This window comes from Thecamonas trahens (genome assembly GCF_000142905.1).
Source record: "Thecamonas trahens ATCC 50062 unplaced genomic scaffold supercont1.42, whole genome shotgun sequence".
NCBI classification, from domain to species: domain Eukaryota; order Apusomonadida; family Apusomonadidae; genus Thecamonas; species Thecamonas trahens.
Window position 1 is genome coordinate 153,773 of NW_013657638.1, and position 15,385 is coordinate 169,157.

General features: G+C 65.0%; 7 protein-coding genes across 7 annotated transcripts in view; 4 read left to right on the top strand and 3 right to left on the bottom strand.

Moving 5' to 3' along the window:
• AMSG_12173 (uncharacterized protein) overlaps positions 1-1,593 on the top strand; it is a gene marked incomplete at both ends in the record, with an annotated part of 4,128 nt that extends 2,535 nt beyond the window's left edge. Inside the window, 2 exons of the mRNA XM_013899795.1 lie at positions 545-1,067; positions 1,099-1,593. Coding sequence (XP_013755249.1) covers positions 545-1,067; positions 1,099-1,593 — 1,018 coding nt within the window. The remainder of the gene's footprint in view (positions 1-544; positions 1,068-1,098) is intronic.
• Positions 1,461-4,211, bottom strand: AMSG_08504 (uncharacterized protein). Its single transcript, XM_013899734.1, has 2 exons — positions 4,038-4,211; positions 1,461-3,555 (listed from the first exon to the last, which is right to left on the bottom strand). The coding sequence occupies exons 1-2, from the start codon at positions 4,154-4,156 to the stop codon at positions 1,617-1,619; spliced, it is 2,058 nt and encodes a 685-aa protein (XP_013755188.1). The 5' UTR covers positions 4,157-4,211; the 3' UTR covers positions 1,461-1,616.
• A 268-nt stretch (positions 4,212-4,479) lies between these two features.
• AMSG_08505 (uncharacterized protein) lies at positions 4,480-6,815 on the top strand (the record flags this gene model as incomplete). Its single annotated transcript, XM_013899735.1, has 3 exons — positions 4,480-4,498; positions 4,726-6,311; positions 6,372-6,815. The coding sequence occupies 3 exons, from the start codon at positions 4,480-4,482 to the stop codon at positions 6,813-6,815; spliced, it is 2,049 nt and encodes a 682-aa protein (XP_013755189.1).
• Positions 6,816-6,823: 8 nt separating this feature from the next.
• On the bottom strand, positions 6,824-9,763 carry AMSG_08506 (uncharacterized protein; the record flags this gene model as incomplete). The annotated part of the gene is made up of 3 exons (XM_013899736.1): positions 9,705-9,763; positions 8,011-9,293; positions 6,824-7,956 (listed from the first exon to the last, which is right to left on the bottom strand). The coding sequence occupies exons 2-3, from the start codon at positions 9,242-9,244 to the stop codon at positions 6,824-6,826; spliced, it is 2,367 nt and encodes a 788-aa protein (XP_013755190.1). The 5' UTR covers positions 9,245-9,293; positions 9,705-9,763.
• A 362-nt stretch (positions 9,764-10,125) lies between these two features.
• Positions 10,126-12,608, bottom strand: AMSG_08507 (uncharacterized protein; the record flags this gene model as incomplete). Its single annotated transcript, XM_013899737.1, has 2 exons — positions 12,533-12,608; positions 10,126-12,315 (listed from the first exon to the last, which is right to left on the bottom strand). Exons 1-2 carry the CDS (start codon positions 12,599-12,601, stop codon positions 10,126-10,128), a joined length of 2,259 nt encoding a protein of 752 aa, XP_013755191.1. The 5' UTR covers positions 12,602-12,608.
• Positions 12,609-13,233: 625 nt separating this feature from the next.
• On the top strand, positions 13,234-15,125 carry AMSG_08508 (uncharacterized protein; the record flags this gene model as incomplete). The annotated part of the gene is made up of 2 exons (XM_013899738.1): positions 13,234-15,061; positions 15,098-15,125. The coding sequence occupies exons 1-2, from the start codon at positions 13,272-13,274 to the stop codon at positions 15,123-15,125; spliced, it is 1,818 nt and encodes a 605-aa protein (XP_013755192.1). The 5' UTR covers positions 13,234-13,271.
• A 115-nt stretch (positions 15,126-15,240) lies between these two features.
• The window catches only part of AMSG_08509 (LIM domain-containing protein unc-97), a gene marked incomplete at both ends in the record, with an annotated part of 2,072 nt that continues 1,927 nt past the window's right edge, over positions 15,241-15,385 (top strand). Inside the window, one exon of the mRNA XM_013899739.1 lies at positions 15,241-15,268. Within this exon, the coding sequence (XP_013755193.1) occupies positions 15,241-15,268 (28 nt within the window). The remainder of the gene's footprint in view (positions 15,269-15,385) is intronic.

The following is a 15,385-nucleotide window of genomic DNA, read 5'->3' on the forward strand; positions in this document are numbered from 1 at the left end:
CATTAGGCGAGTACGTACCGCACCGACACCCTCCGCCCCCCCCCCCCCACCCCCCCCCCACCCTCCTATCCCCCCTACCCCCCCCACCTCCCCCCACCATGCCCAAGCCCGGAGTCAAACTCCCCTCCCTTGCGGACCTCCACCACCTTGCAGCAGCCTCTGAGCCCATCCGCGAGCACATGGACTCGCCCGCTGCCTCACCCTCGCCATCCTCCCCATCACCCACTGCCATCACTGCCTCCACCCATACCACCCATCCCTCCGCATCCGGCTCCGCATCCGGCTCCGCATCCGGCTCCGCATCCGGCTCGGCTCCTGGCTCGGCTTCTGGCTCGGCTTCTGGCTCGGGTTCCGCATCTGGTTCGGACTCGTCATCATCGTCGTCGTCGTCGTCGTCGTCGTCGTCCTCGTCTTCGTTCTCGTCCTCGTCCTCGTCCTCGTCTTCGTCCCCGTCATCTTCGTCCTCGTCATCCCCTCGCTCCCCTCGTGCCGCTCCCTCTCCGGCGCAGTCACGTAAGCGCGGACGGTCGCCGGCTAGCGCCAGCGAGGAGACGGGCGGGAAGCGGGCCAAGGTTCTGGACGGAGCGGTCAAAGTCAAGGCAGCCAAGGTGAAGCCGACGATCACACTGGCTATTCCGGGCTCGATCATCGGCAACGCACAGACGCCTGCGCTGCGGACGTTCCTTGCTGGGCAGATTGCCCGGGCACTGGCGGTGTTTGAGGTGGACGAGGTGGTGGTCTTTGGCGAGGGCACGGCAGGCTCCGAGACCTCGACCCAGCGGTGGGATCTGTTCCTGCTCAAGCTGCTGTCGTACCTGGAGACGCCGCAGTACCTGCGCAAGTCGCTCTTTCCCATCTCGGCCGATCTGCGGTCGGTCGGCATCCTCGCTCCGCTCGACACCCCGCACCACATGCGGATCGACGAGTGGTCGCGCTACCGCGAGGGCGTGACCAAGAAGATGAACATTGCCCGCCGCCCGCGCCCGGGCATGGGCTCGCTCGTCAACGTGGGCCTCTGGCAGGACATCCGCGTCGACAAGATGCTCCGCGACGGCATCCGCATCACCGTCGACATGGGCCCACGCCGATGCCTACAAGGACAAGAAGGGCAAGGTCCGCGGCCGTGTCGTCTCGCCCGACGAGCCGCGCAAGGCCGGTTTCTACTGGGGCTACACCACCCGTCTCGCCTCCACCATCTCCAAGGTCTTCTCCGAGTCGCCCTACGACGGCGGCTACGACTGCACCATCGGAACCTCGGAGCGCGGTACCGATGTCTACGAGCCGGGCCTCTCTCTCGACGGCCTCACCGCCGCCAAGCACGTCCTCATTGTCTTTGGTGGCGTCCACGGCCTCGAAGACTCTGTCGAGGCCGATCCCGACGTCCTTGTCGACTCGCCCGCCGAGCTCTTTGACTACTACCTCAACACCTGCCCGCACCAGGGCTCCCGCACCATCCGTACCGAGGAGGCCATCTTTATTTCCATGGCCGGCATCCAGCACCACCTGGCCAAGGCCCCGTGGTGGAAGTCGGCCTCTAACTCACTCGGCGCGCTCCACGGCGCCGCAGTCAAGCCGCATGCCCCGCAACAATGAGTAACACACTCGGCGCTACCTCCTCAGCTCGCCATCTGCTTCAGGATCACATGGTCAATCTCTTGCGGCAGCAGGTACGCCACAAGAGCCGACGTGTCGTCGTAGTGCTGTGCAACCTCACCGCCGCCGGCCCGCGACCGGTCCTCGCCCCGTGCGAGGTGCTTGGCCGCGGCCTCGGGTGGCTCGCCACCGTCGCACAGCGTGCCCATCATCGCCGCCACCATGGCGTTCGAGTCGGCCTGGCTCGCCACAGGCAGGCCGTGCCACAGCCCGTCCGACGCCACCACCAGCACCGATGGCCCATCGCTCGGGAGCGGCGTAAAGGTGACGTCCGGCTCGCCAGAGAGCACCGGCTTGGCCGGATCGAGCTTGAACAACAGGTCGCCCATCGTCGCCGTCATCGCCAGCTTGCGCCGCGGCACGCGCAACGGGTTTTCCATCTGAGAAGGCGCCACCACGTAGCAGTTCTCCACATCGGCCACTGCCCGCCGCCGGCCCGAGTGGAACGAGAGGTGCCGCGGTGCAGCCTTGGCAATGTCGTAAAAGGTGGCTCCTGCCCCGGCCGCGCTTGCGGCGCGCTCCACGTGCGCCACATCGTGGTCCACCGTCGCCGCTTCCACCTTCCACCCCGCCCGCTTCCCGCGCCGGGACGCGAGCATCACTCGCGAGTCACCCACGTTGGCGGTCACCACAAATCCGCGGAAGACAACCGCCATCGCAAGCGTCGTCCCGTTGTCCGGGTTTGTCGCCTCAATCTCCGCCTGCGTCAGTACCGCAGAGCCGAGCGATGCCTTGCGCGCTTCAAACGCACTTCGCAGCTGCTGCAGATACTGCTCGTCGAGGCGGAGGAAGAGCGCCTGCAGCGCGCTGCGCACCTCGCTCTGCAGAGCCTCCGACGACAGGTCGGCTCCAGGCTGCCCCAGGAGCTCGCCCAGCACAAGCTCCACGTTGGGCGGAATCGCAGCCGCAAAGAACTCGGCTGCATCAGCGCCACCGTGTCCGTCTGCCACTAGGTAGAGCCAGAACGGCTCGTCACGCCAGAAGCCCGACCGGAACGCGACCCGGTCCTCGTTTGGCCGCTTGAACAGCCGCTCTGGCTTGTTCCGCGCGTCGCTCTTCGACACAAGCTCGTACCGCGCCACGCTCGCCGCCCCGCTCATCACAACCATCGCCGCCGTCCCAAAAATGTCGTGTGAGACCACGGTCTCGTGCGCCTCGATCGAGTTGTCATCTCCAGAGCCAAACGCTTGCGCCTTGAGCACCACCACCGAGCACGACGCCCCATCGTCATCGCTGGCTTCCTCCTCCTCATCGTCGTCATCGTCGTCGTCCTCGTGCGCCGCGAGCCCGATGGCAAGCTCCAAGGTCACCTTGGTGCCCTTGCTCCGCGCCCGTCGATGCGGAAGTCGCTCCAGATCCGACAGCGCCAGCTCTTCCGAGTACAACTCGTCGTCGTCGGCAGAGCTGGACGCACGTGACGGGACCTCGGACGGGAGCAGCGACGGCGCCTCCAGCGAGATGGCGCCTTCGTCGTCGTCGTCGTCGTCGTCATCGCTCACCACAGCGGCCACCCTTAGCGAGATGTACGGTGAGCTCGAGCCGTCAGACTCGCCGTTGGTCTCCTCCGAGTCAGTCGCCGTCGGCGACGCCTGACTCGCGGCCTTGGACCCAAGCAGCGCCCGTGCCACCCGCGCCGCCTGGATCAGCTCGGCCTCGACCCGCCGTCCGCGCGCAGTCCCCATCAGCGGCTTGACTCGCTTAGCTGCCGGTGGCTTGCTAGACGCCACGCTTGACTTGCCCTTGGCACTCGCCGTGCGCTTTCGCTTGCCCCCCACCGACGGCCGTGTATCCGACCGCAGCCGGTACATGCCTCGCCCGACCCGGACAAACAGTGACTCGTCACCACGGGTGTTGATCTCCTGGTTGATGACCGAGTTGATCGTGTTCGACGGCGTTGTTCCCCTGTCCATGCATAGCGTGTTGTGTGAGCAAGACCACCCAAAAAAGGTCGTGGTTTCCGAAGCAAGACCACCCAAAAAAGGTCGTGGTTTCCGCCACTCCAGCCAAAGAGGCCATCCTCGGTCCGCCGCCTGCCAGGCGCGCCCCTCCTCCCCCACCATCGGGAGCCACTTATTGCCCAAGCACACATCAACTGCAACCACATCCACATGTCCGGACACGTGCGGAGCAACGTATGCAGGCAGTATCAGGCGGGAGCAGATTAATGGGGCGGAGGGGGGGGGACGGAAGGGGTACAAGGAGGGAGGATGGGCAAAGATGATGGAGGATGGAGATGGGTAGAGCCTGTGACTGATGACGGCAGCAGATGCAAGTGGATGATGCGGATACAAGAGGGGGGGGATGAGGCAGGGGAGCAAGGGGGGGGGGGGGGGTAGAGGACAGTCAAGGCAGGTGGGAAGGGGGGAGGAAAGGGAGGGTCATACCGGATGGGAACCATGTCGTTTGCTATGATGATTTCTAGGACGTCTTTGTAGTGCATGGGAGGCTCATTGTGAGCAAGTACATGCTCAATGGCCTCCATCCACTTCATACCCATGCTCATAGCAGCGTAGGTTGTCAGAAGTTTGAGAGAGAGAGAGAGGAGAAGGAAGACGCACAAGTGTCAACCTCAAAGACGAGTGATGGCACAAATACAGCTCTTCCCTCGCCTGTCCCCCCTACCACCATCACCCCCCACCCTGCACACGTGGCCACAATCTTGTTGCCAAACCGCCAAAACACCCCCCACACCCCACACCCACACCCACACACTCCAGGCTCAGCTGCCACCACCTCACCCCCCCCCCCCCCCCCTCCCCTACTACTACACACACGCACACACACACACACTCGCCCCGTGGTGCATGCCCCGCACTACCTTCCGCCATGGAGCCCATGCACTCTCGTTCTCGCCAGACCCACAGGTGACTCCTCTCGGAGGTCTCTCACCACTGGCTACTCCGCGCTCCCGAGCCGTACCAACAACAGCGCTTGCATCGACCGGTTTGGCTCGCCCTGCTCACAATCCCACCCCCACTCCCGCTCCTACACACGCACCTGCTTCCGGATTGGCTCCGCCGCCACCGCCGCGACCTGTTCAGGGGCCTACCCTGACTCTTTTGGCCGGACAAGCTGTGCCGCCGCTTGTTGTCCCGCTCGATGCTCGTCTCTCGGCTGCGCTCGAACATCTTCTTGCCGATGCTCATCACGATGATGCAGGCCCACACCACGACTCGCTGGTGGTTGATCTTGCTCGTGCCGCTCTCCCGCATCCGCTGCCCGACTCGGTCGACACCGCCGCTCTCGACGCCTTTGTCGCTGCACTCCGCAACAACGCCGCTGCTCTGCTCAAAGACGCTGCTCGCGCTCGTCTGGCGCTCGCAGCGCGCGGTGCAGCCTTTGAGGCCGAGCACGCCGCTCTGGTTGACGACAACGAGGCTCGAGCTGCGGAAATTATCGAGCGCCACAAGCAGGCGGTGGCCGAGCGAGTCCGTACTGCACTCACCCGCAACGACGGTCCGGCGGCCGGCGACGCGCTTGCCGTCCTCACAGATCGCGTCGAGGCCTCGCTCCGTCGCTCTCTTCACGAGGCCAAGCGTGAGTTTGCTGCCGCCGTCGAGGATGCTACGGCGGCTTTTAAGCGCGACCAGGGGCCCATGCTGGTCAAGCTCAACGCGATCATGGCCTCGCTCTTCCGCGGCGGCCTCACGCGCGCAATCCTGCTCCCTCTCGTCATTATCTCGGTTGTCCTTCACACTTCGCGGCTGACCTCGGCCATCCTCGCCTTCCTTGCCACCGAGTTTGAGTCTATCCGCGGCGCACCCGAGCTCTCGTGCGCCATCATCCGCAACGCCGGCGTCTACCGCAAGCTCCTCCGCATCGTCGCCGCCAACCGGCCGGAGCTCAGGCTCCCCACCACAGCAGACTACACAGCCGACGCGCCGCGCGGCCGCGACCCTGGCGCGATCTTTGACAACAGAGTAGTGGTCGGCGCTCCGCCGCGCTCGCCGCACCACCCCGCTCCGCTCACCCTCTCGGCGCTCGGCTCGCCGTCACCGGGTGTGGCTCGGCCACAGACGCGCGTTCCGCGTGCAGCCACCGCAAACCACTCGCCGCCACGCAAGGTCCGTCGCGGCAAAGTGCCGTTTGCCTCCCCGCTTCCGCCGGAGCGGTACCGCGACACTATTCCCCAGTCGTCACAGGCCTCGCGGCGGCCGCGCCATCACGGGTTCTGCGAGACATGCCGCGTCCGCCACCCGCCGGGGCGCCACGTCGACCACCCGCCGGTACCGGTTGCGCAGCCGGTGCCGCAGTCGAAGCCGCGCTCACGGCGAAGCAGGCGATCGGCTTCGCCTGACACTTCACGCCGCCGACGCCGGTCGCGGCGGTCGTCGCCGGCTACCGCCAAGCGCCTGCTGCAGCAGCATGTCCAGGAGCTGGCGGCGTCGGGCGCGCCGCCGTCCGAATACGCGCTCTCGCTACGGCACGCCCACGACCCTGATGCGGTGCTCACGCCCGCATCGCGCGCTCGCATCCGCGCCCGGCTCAAGCTCGGCGACGCTTCGGCGTCCGGCTCCGACTCGGACGAGCTGCTGCACCTGCCGCGCCCGCAGTTTTCCGCGGCTTCGCCGTCGCGCGCCCCGCGAACCGCCGCCACTGCCTCCAAGCTCGCCCGCCTCGACGCACTCTTTGCCAGGTTTACCTCGCTCGACGCGACAGTAGGTGCCAGTAGCGGGGGCCATCACAGCGACGATGATATCGCGCCACTCCATGACGAGCTTCTTCTTCCGGATGGGCCGCCTCGCCTCACCACCTCGCTCGACGCACTGTCTGCGTCGTGCAACTCGCTGGCGTCGTCGTCGGACGACTACGTCTATGCCGACGATGCCTACTCGGTGGCATCCTCAACAGATGTGGTCATCAATCCTGCGAGCGTTGCCAATGTCGCCAATGTCGATGGACAGGGCATGCTGAGCGAGGCCTTTGCGCAGGTGGAGCGGCTGACCGTGGGCGCGGCGCCGACGCCGCTGCTCTCGGCTGCTGACCGCCCGCTGTCAGGCCTCGATGCCGCGAGCCGCGACGACGACCTGTATCGTGCCTCGCTGCTGGCCACCAACGACGCCATAGTTTCGTCGCTGGTTGTAGGCGACCCCCAGTTTGTGCATGGTTCGGCACTCGCTGACGAGAGCATGATCACGGCGCTACCGCACGACACGTTTTAGCCCTTTTATTAGCGGCGGTACGGTCGGAGCTGCGAACCGCGGTCGGCCACGGGGGCGCCCGGCGAGACCGGAAGCCGCGAGCTCAGAATGGCCGGGTCGTAGACGACCACCACATCGGCAGCCTCGTCGTCATAAACCACATTTTCAGTCGTGTCGCCCCAGTGGGTCCGCGACAGGTCGGACTCGTGGCCAAAGACACTCAGGTTGTCGTAGACAGGATTGGAGATCGAGAGTGATGCTGCTGAGACTGGCGAGACCGGCGAGGCCGGCGAGACGGCCGAGGCGATCGAGCTCGCACGCGCCGGCGAGCCCGAGTGCACCGCGTAGCCGACGTAGACGCCGGTCGACCGGTCGACCATTGGGTCGTGGTTCTCGTCAAGTGCGAGCTTTGCCTCGGCTTCGTCGCCGCCGTTGCCACCAGAGCGACAAAAGGCGAGGAGGAGGAGGAGGAGGAGGAGGATGCAACAGCCGAGCACCGCAATCGGAATGAGAAACGCTTCCCTGGCCCACACCGGGTCCGACGGCGACGGCGCGGCAGCCACGCCAGCACAGTCTGGGTCGGCGACGTCGACAAGGCCGTCACCGTCATTGTCGATTGCGTCGGCGCAGGCCGAGACGCAGGCCGAGTCAACGCACCACGACGCCTCGTTGCCGCCGCAGGCGGTACCAACCCGGATGCGGTCGACCGGTGTGTCGCGGCAACTTCCACCACCGTCGCACCCATACGCGTCGGCCAGCGCGGTGCCGTTGCTCGAGCAGCCGGCGGGCTCGGGCGTGAGGCAGGAGGCGTCGGCCGAGACTGTGGCACACACACCGGCAGAACACGCAGTCCCGAGCGGACAGTCGTAAGGCTGGTCCGGCACGACTGGGCCTGTGCAAGCAGCATCCGAGCCGGAGCAGTAGGTGAGCGAGCCGAGAGTGGTGCAGCTGCCGACGCAGCTGGCACCGGACACGCCGCACACGCTCGTCCGGTTGCGGTAGCATCCGCGAAGCGGCGAGAGTACATCCAGTTCACAGCACGGGCCAGAGGTGCATTGCGGGCCACCGCAGTCGGCGTCGCAAGCGTCGACAAAGCCGTCGCCATCGTCGTCGAGCCCGTTGCTGCACGCGTCGACGCAGACACCGCCAGCGCAGCGCGAGCCTTCGTGACCGTCACACGAGCCAGCAGAGAAGAGAGTGCCGGTAGATGACGTACTCGGGACGTCGCAGCCGCCAGTGCTGTTGCATCCGGTGTAAACGGCGGTGATGGCGGTGAGCGAGGCGCAGCCGGACGGCGGCGACGCTCCGCAGGTCAGATTGGCGCGCGGCGCAACACAAGTCCCGCTCTCGCAGAGCGTGCCAGACGGACAGGGAACCGGCGAGAGCGATGTTGTCCCGGAGCAGCTGGTGGCGTTGCCCGGACAGTGTGTCTGGACAAGCGAGCGCGAGCACGACGGCGCGGCGCCAATGCATACACCACCGGTAGCGGCACAGACAGCAGACGTGTCGCGGAAGCATCCATTGGTCGTACCACCGCTGGTGTCGCAGCAGGATCCGGAACTGCACTGCGGTCCGCCGCAGTCCCCGTCGCAGGCGTCAAAAAACCCATCACCGTCGTCGTCGAGCCCGTTAGCGCAAAGGTCTGTACAGACCCCTGCAGCGCAGGCATTGTTTTCGGTACCGGGGCAGGTGGCAAGCGCAGCCGTGACCGACGGCGCTGCTGCCGAGCACGAGCCGCTGCCGTCGCAAGAGTGGTACGTCCGGTTGATGGCGGACGCCGAAGCACAAGAATCGGCAGTCGAGCACGAGGCTGTGACAGAGACAGGGACACACGAGCCGGCCGAGCACACGCTGCCGGCGCCACAGTGCTCGGTCTCGACCGCAGATGGCCCGGAGCCACAGGCGGCGTCCGAGCCGGAGCAGTTCAAAAGCGTCCGCTGGCGGGTACAGAGCGAGGCACAGGTCCACGCCGTTGCACCGCACTGGACGTCTGTACTGGCGTGACAGCCCGACGAGAGACAGCATGCGCCAGCTGGGCACTCGGTAGCAGCCGAGCCGGTGCAGTCTGCGTCGCAGGAATCGACAATGCCGTCGCCATCATCATCGGCGGCGTTTCCGCACAAGTTGGCACACGCTGAGCCAACGCATATCGAGTTTTCGCCGCCGGAGCAGGCCGACGGATTGTCCGAAGTGGCCCGCGGTGTGGTCATATCGCAGCCTCCTCCGCCGGAGCAGCCATAGAACGAGGTCCGCAGCGTGGTCGAGGAGATGCATGCAGCCGTGGTGCCACACGCGTTGGTAGCCGAGGCCGAGCGCACGCGGTGCCGCCACCAGGACACACCGTCCCAGCCGGGCAGTTGGCGTAGGTGTAGGTATCTGGCGCGTCGCACAGCGCCGACGATCCGGAGCAGAACCGCACCGGACGTCGTGTGGTGCATGAGGTGAAGCATGTATCAGTCCCGGTCACACATTGTGTGGACGAGGACGCAAACTCGCAAGCTGTAGCCGACAACGGGTAGGGGCATCACCACGACATGATCACCATGATCACCATGATCACCATGATCACCACATTCAACACCGAATATGATCATGACCCATCATGATGATAACCACCACCACCACCACCACCACCAGTCCATCCCAGTCCATCCCAGTCCATTCAGTCCATGCCCACCGCCACCAATCCCCCCCCCCCACCATGCCGTTGTTCGCCACCGATCCGAAGCCAGTCCCCGCGCCCACTGTGAGCCACCAATCCCCCCTCCCTCCCTCCCCCGCTCCCCCCCCTCCCCCTCACCCTGGCCAAGGCCATGCTTCACACACCCGATGACAACCCCCACCTTCCAACAGCTCGCCACACCATGCAGACACAGACCACATCCCCCAAGCACTCTACTCTGTTCGTACCAGGATTGCAACAGGCAAAGCCAGGCGGGTCGCAGTCCTCGGGTGCCACAACGGCCCAGTCACCGCATGTTCCGCCCACAGGCGGGGAGAGGGCCACCAGGGCCAGAGCGAGAACAGCCACCGCCACCGCCACCGCCACAGCCATAGAGTGGATGACCATGACAGGAATGAAGGGGGTGGGGAAGAGTGAGTGACCTTGCCTATCCCTTCACCTCGCTTCTTCTCTTGGCTACCTCCACTCGGCCGTCCCAGTTCGACAGAGTTGTGTATGTATGTGCGTGTGTGCGTGTGTGTGTGTGTGTGTGTGTGTGTCGTCCCGCACGATCCGCCCGCCCACGCCCGTCCGACCGTCCCGCTCACCCCGGCCGGCTGCTCTCGCTCGACCCACCGTTTGCTGTCGTTCTGACACATCACTCATGATTTAGCGGATGTGGACGACAAAGTCCCAGATGCCCGACGCGACAGCAGGAGGGGCAGCAACGCCGATGAGTGATGCCCGGTCGGCGAGGGCGGTGTCCATGGCCATGGCGCGGGAAATGTTGGCCATCCACACATCGCGCTCGGCCTGGGCGTGGGCAACGCACTCGTAGACCCGCTTGGCGGTGACGATGTGAAGCGAGGTGGCCGGTCCGACACCGAGCTTGGCTTGGACCTTGGCTGGTGTCTCGGCAGGCTCGACGCTGGTGATGGCGGCGAGCGGAATGCGGCCGTTGGGATCGGCGAGATCCACGGCCGCCAACGAGTCGGCGTAGATGAGGTCACCCGATGCATCGATGAGGAAGCCGCGCCGCTTGTAGGTCTTGTGCCGGCGACCCTTTTTGTACAGATGGCCGGCGTAAAAGACAAAGGCGGGCGAGTCGAGGAGTGTGACAAGTTGCATCTTTTCGGCGGCCATCATGGCAAAGCGCTCCTGCATCTTGCCGCCGTCAAATTGCTTGTTGTTGGCCTGGAGCGTGAGAAGCTGGGCATAGATGGAGAGCACGTCAGCATCGAGCGACTTTTCCATCCGCGCCTCAAAGGCGGCGTACAGCTCAGCGTGCCACCTGTTGAGCTGCTCTAGTGCAGACTTGAACGCGCCCCACTTGCGGACATCAAGCGCGCGGGTGAGAACGCCAAAGATGGTCACCCAAGCCACGTCGTGCTCCACCCGCACCATGTCAATATGCTCGAGAACAACCGGAACATGCCGCCGCAGTGCCACCGCCGCCTCGCCCTCGCCCGACCCGACGCAGTCGACAATGGCGCACACCGCCCGCATGATGAGGACCCGGTACTGGAGGACGTGCGCAAAGCCCCAGTCGTCGCGCTCGTCGTTCCCGTGCGCCTCCCACCCAACCACGGCAGCCTCGAGGATCTCTACCGCAGACGTCAGCAGCTGGGTCCGCACCGCGCGGGCGTCCGAGTCGGTCGAACGCGCCAGCGCCTGTCCGTAATAGAACTCGGCGACCCCGATGTTGACTCGCGAAGCCTCGGGCGCGAGCACGTTGGTCGCACCCGAGGGAAAGGTCGCCGCAAGCTTAAACGCTGCCAGCGCCTCCTTGTACAGGCTGATTGCGGCGTCGTTGTCAAACTCGAGAGTGATGGCTGCCAGATGCACTAGCGCAACGCCCTGGTTGTTAGCGGCACGGCCGGCGTCGATCTTTTCGTCGCCGAGCTTGTCGGCGCCATTGACGATGACATGCTGGTACTGGCCGACAACTTCGCGAAGAGGAGTGCCCGGATTGAGCATTTCCGGACTCTGCATGACCGCCATGTGCGCTACGTTGGTCTTCTGGAACGTTGTCCGCCCAAAAATGTGACCCTGTCGGTCGTACTCGAGCGCGTGCAGCCGCTCGCGCTCGTTCTTGGCCTCGTCGAGCTGCGGGACTCGGAGCCGGCTGCGCGCCTCATCCTTGGAGATTCGCACAGTATCGTCAAACGAGGTCGTGTTGACAAAGCGGACTGGCGGGAGCGACGGTGTTGAGGTCTTACGGCCCGGAATCGCATCAGCCCGAACCGCAGACGCCACCTCGACAGTGGCTGGTGGCGGCGTGGGCTCTGCCGCTGGCCCTGCGCTGCTTCCCCATCCACCGCCGCTCGTGCTCGCGCTCGTTCCCGTGACCGACGCTGGCGCTGCGTACGCCGAGCTGGTCTCGGACGATGGAGACGCCGACACTTCAGCAGTATCGTACGCCTCACCAGGCATGTCGAGGTGACCAGAGACTGGGCGTTGTGACGTCTGAGTCGGGGGCTGGGTTGCCAGATCCCCTCCTGGCACAGGCACAGCAGCGGCAGCAGCCTCTGCCGCTGCCTGTGCCTCGACGGCCAGGCGGATCTCCTCGCGAGCCGCCAGATAAGCCACTTTGCCCGAGAAAGAAACCATGGCAGGGTGAAGCCAGAACGAGTCGAGCTCTACAACAGCCTCCAACCACGTCTCGAGACCAGCTCTCCGCTCCTCGATGACACTTGGCGAGGTGTTGTTGAACAGTTTTGTGCCCGGAAAGCCCTTTGCCAGCACCGGCACCTTGCCAAACTCGCCCATCAACTCTTTCCGCAGCGCCCTGAACGTCGAGTATCGATGCTGGATCGCCCACGATTTGGTCCCTGGCTCGGAGAAGTGCACCTCATACAGCTGCCCTCACCACCATCACCACCATCACCACCATCACCACCATCACCACCATCGCCACCATCGTCATCGCCATCATCAACAACCCCACCATCGCCGGCATTGCCACCACCACCACCACCACCACCACCACCACCACCACCCGTGAGTCTGTGTCCCCCCTCCCCCTCCCCCTCCCCCCCCCCCCCCTTCCCCCAACCTCTGCTCGGCCTCGACTTACCGTGAACACGCCCGAGAGCTCATCCTTCACGTTGCATGTCAACGGGATGGCCACACTCCGTCCGGACATGCCCCCTCTCGCTCGCCCGCTCGCTCTATAATGTCGAGGGGGTGAGGAAGGTGGTGGGCTTCGGTGGCTGGCGCGGTGGAGTGGGGTGGCGGTGGGGGGTGGGGGTGGGGGGAGAGTGGCGGAGAGTGGCTGAGTTCGGCCAACGGACCCAAACTGGGCGGGGAAGGGGGGAGGGGAAGGGGAAGGGAAGGGAAGGGGGGGGATGCTCATCATCTGTCAACTGATACCCGATACGATTAACCGAAAGCACAGATGGGAAAGAAGACCAGATGCTGGGCACACATCGGGTTTGTGTTGGTGGCTATTGGCTCCTCCTCGGCACGGGCGTTGGTTATCATCCATCGATCGGGCTTCGGGCGCAGCAATGGAGCATGGCAGCCGCGATGTGTCCACGGATTGACCACATGCACTTTGTCAACAGTCTGCCCCACTCCCATCCAATCGTCCAGAAGCGCGGAGAGGAGGACTAGACGAGCTGCTTGACACACATCAAACAAGTGATGGATCAAGGAGTATGACCTTTGTGCTGACTTTGGTCATCGTCGATCAGGCGAGGTGGTACACGCCAGAGTTGAGCAACAGTCCTGAACGAGTGGTTCAAGGGCCAACGACCAGCACTCGACGCCAACGACACGGAAGCTGACCAAGGCAGGGAGGGAGGGCGACAGGCATGGCCCGGGCACGGCATTGGCTGGACCAATACAGAATCCCCTGTCGACCAAGTAGTCCTCCGCTGGAGGAGAAGTTGCTGGCAGAGCTGGTGGTCGAGACAGAGGTCGAGACAGAGGTCGAGATAGAGGCTGCTGGCGATGTCGGCGGGAGGCTGCCGCTGTCAAGCGAAAAGACGGTGGCGGCTGTGTTCCATCTGGTTGAAGCACATGGACGGACGCCGCCGTCAGGAATGCGGCGGCAGCTTGGGGATAGTGTCCCGCCTCGATCGCCTGGATCGCCGTCGCGAAGAAGGCTTGGCCCTCTACCGGATCTGCCAGATCTGATGGATGTACCGGCCGCCAGCAGTGCGAGAACGGTGGCTGACCTATCGACCGGGGTCCGAGCTGCGCTGATGAAGCAGTTTACCGTGCTAGCACCCATCCGCTCGGCCGAGGACAGCGGCGATGGGCGCAGCGGGGCCGCCGAGGTGCTCGACACCGAGGGGGCGGCGCAGCTGCTGCGCCGGGCCAAGCTCGCTGCTCCTGTCCGGTCGACGTCGCGGAGCCATCTGTACGAGATGGAGGTGCCGGAAGAAATCCGTGTGGCGCTGGAAGACGCCGAGCTGGGCGAGATCTACATGAGCAGCGACAGCGACGACGACAACGGTGAGATGAGCAGGTTGATGCGGAGCGTGAGCGGACTGCTCCTCTCGCGGTCGCGGTCGCGGTCACTACGATCGTTGCTGATATATGACGCCAAGCCAGTGATGGTCAGTACTCCCGAGCCCGTAGCTGAGGCCGGTATGGTGGCGGTGTGTGCCAAGAGCGTGTCGGTGGACGTGGCGGGCCGAGTTGCCGAGGAGACGACGCTGGTCGAGGATGCGTACGAGCGGCACGCGCGGACGTTTGCGCTGTGGCGAGCGTCGGTCTACTGGTTCCGCTGGGTGATGGCGGAGCGCGAGGCGCGGGTCCGGCGCAACAAGGCAGATCTGCTAGCAGGTGTGCTGCAGGTCATTGTGGCGCGCCGGGCGCTGCGAGCCTGGCGCGCGGTTGTCGAGCACCGGGCACAGATTGCGGAGGCGGCCGACGCCTTTGCCGCGCCACAGGAGCAGGCGCTTGTTGTACGGGCGTGGCGGATGTGGGAGCGGGAAGCGCGGGCACGGGCCGGTGCGCGCAAGCTGAACACGGCCTTGCTACGGACAAAGCTGAGCCTTGGCTTTGCAGTCTGGCACTGGTACACCAAGGCGACGCGGGCATGGCGACGGCGTGACGGGCAGGTGCCGGAGCCTGCGACGGAAATTGCACCGCATGTGCGCGAGCTCAAAGTTGAGCTGGAGCATGAGCTGATGAGGCACAAGGTGGTGGTGGAGATCTCGCTCCATGCCCGCATGCCCAGCCTGCTTCGAGCGTGGCGCGAGGCGATCACCAACATGCGCTTGGAACGCGTGGCGGTCCTCACCTACTTTGGCAACCTGCGAGGATGGACATTCAAGGTATGGCGCAACCGCGCGACCCGAGCGCGGCTGGTCCGGGCCGACCGGGCCTGGCGCCGCAAGTGGGAGCGCAAGAAGCTGGTCTCAAAGCGACTGACAGACGCCGCTATCGCGCAGCGAGGCGAGGCCATCATGCAGAAGCGTCGCCGCGAACACGATGTGGCCATGGACGAGCTACAGGACCAACTGGAGGCAAGTATGGACCAGCTGCAGGATGTCCGTCGGCGGGCTGCGCAGCTCTCGGTTGCGCTTCGCGATCGAGCTCGGCTCCGGGCCGCACGCGGACGCGAGCTCGACGGCTGGATCACTGAGCAAGCGTTCGCCACGTCTGCTGCCATGGGAAGAGAATCCAGCGGCATGATAGAGGTTCCGCCGTCATAGTCAGATGTAGCCGTTGCAAAGTTGAGTCCACTCCCTTAAAAGGTGTCTATGCATTCAGCGTTGATGTTTGGAGATGATGGGCTGGGGGGGGGGGGGGGGCTTAGGGTGAGATCCAATGCGCAAACACGACGACCGCCCCTCTAGTCGAGTCATCTGGAGACTGAGTGGCTTGGTTATTACATCCACGGCCGGGACCACGACGACCACGGTAACAAGAACGGGGCCCCCACTGCGCCAGGAATCGGCTGGGGGGGGGGGGG